This window comes from Eimeria tenella, genomic scaffold, assembly GCF_000499545.2.
Source record: "Eimeria tenella Houghton genomic scaffold, Eth_scaff2482, whole genome shotgun sequence".
Lineage (NCBI taxonomy): Eukaryota > Apicomplexa > Conoidasida > Eucoccidiorida > Eimeriidae > Eimeria > Eimeria tenella.
The window spans coordinates 1,367-2,147 of NW_013542347.1; the positions used below are offsets into that span (position 1 = coordinate 1,367).

The following is a 781-nucleotide window of genomic DNA, read 5'->3' on the forward strand; positions in this document are numbered from 1 at the left end:
GATCGCGAAGAGCTCAGGCGCCGGCAGGAGGAGCTGGTGAAGCAGCAAAACAAAGAAAGAGAGGAACTCGAGCTCGAGCGGCAGCAGCTCAAGGAACAGCGCGAGAGACTTGAAAAACAACGCCAGGCCTTCGAACAAGAGAAACAAGCCGTTCTGCTGGCCCAGCAGCAAGCAGCAGCAAACTGCCGCAGCACGGGACCCGCCCCCGGCAGCGAGCTCGCAGCAGCAGCTGCAGAACAGCTTCCCGTCAGCAGCACAGACGGCGCCATCAAACTCCCGAGGACTCCAGCCCCGAGGGCTTTGCCGGGCTCTTCAATTCGCCACACAAATTCAACTTCAAACATTGTCCGCTCAATCACTGGCTCCGGAATTGGCGAGTTCCAGGCGGAGGCCCGGCGAGGAACCGGCGCAGCAGCAGCAGCAGCTGCTGCTGCAGCAGCAGCAGCAGCAGACGCAGATGTCCCTGAGGAAAGAGAGTCTTGCAGCGCAGCAGGAGGCCGACAGCAAACTCTTCAACCCCCAGCTCCTTGCGGCCGCTTCTTCTCCCGCACGGCCAGCGTCGACACTTCTGATGACAAAGAGACCAGTAGGTCGTGTGGTGGGGGAAGCTGGTGGTTTTGCAAAACTTCTGAAATTGCAATTTTCGGTGAATTTCAGAAATTATTCTCCAAATAATCACTCATACAAGCCGCATTTTTGTTTCTCTTTTGTATTCTTGTGCAGCTGCAGGTATTCCAGAAGATTTGCAAACAGATCCGTCGATGGTGTAAGTGGCGCCAGT

General features: G+C 56.2%; 1 protein-coding gene across 1 annotated transcript in view; it reads left to right on the forward strand.

Annotated features, from left to right (window-relative positions):
• Positions 1 to 586, forward strand: part of ETH_00040845 (uncharacterized protein) — a gene marked incomplete at both ends in the record, with an annotated part of 1,812 nt that extends 1,226 nt beyond the window's left edge. The window contains one exon of the mRNA XM_013375018.1: positions 11 to 586. Coding sequence (XP_013230472.1) covers positions 11 to 586 — 576 coding nt within the window. The remainder of the gene's footprint in view (positions 1 to 10) is intronic.
• Between the last annotated feature and the right edge of the window lie 195 nt (positions 587 to 781).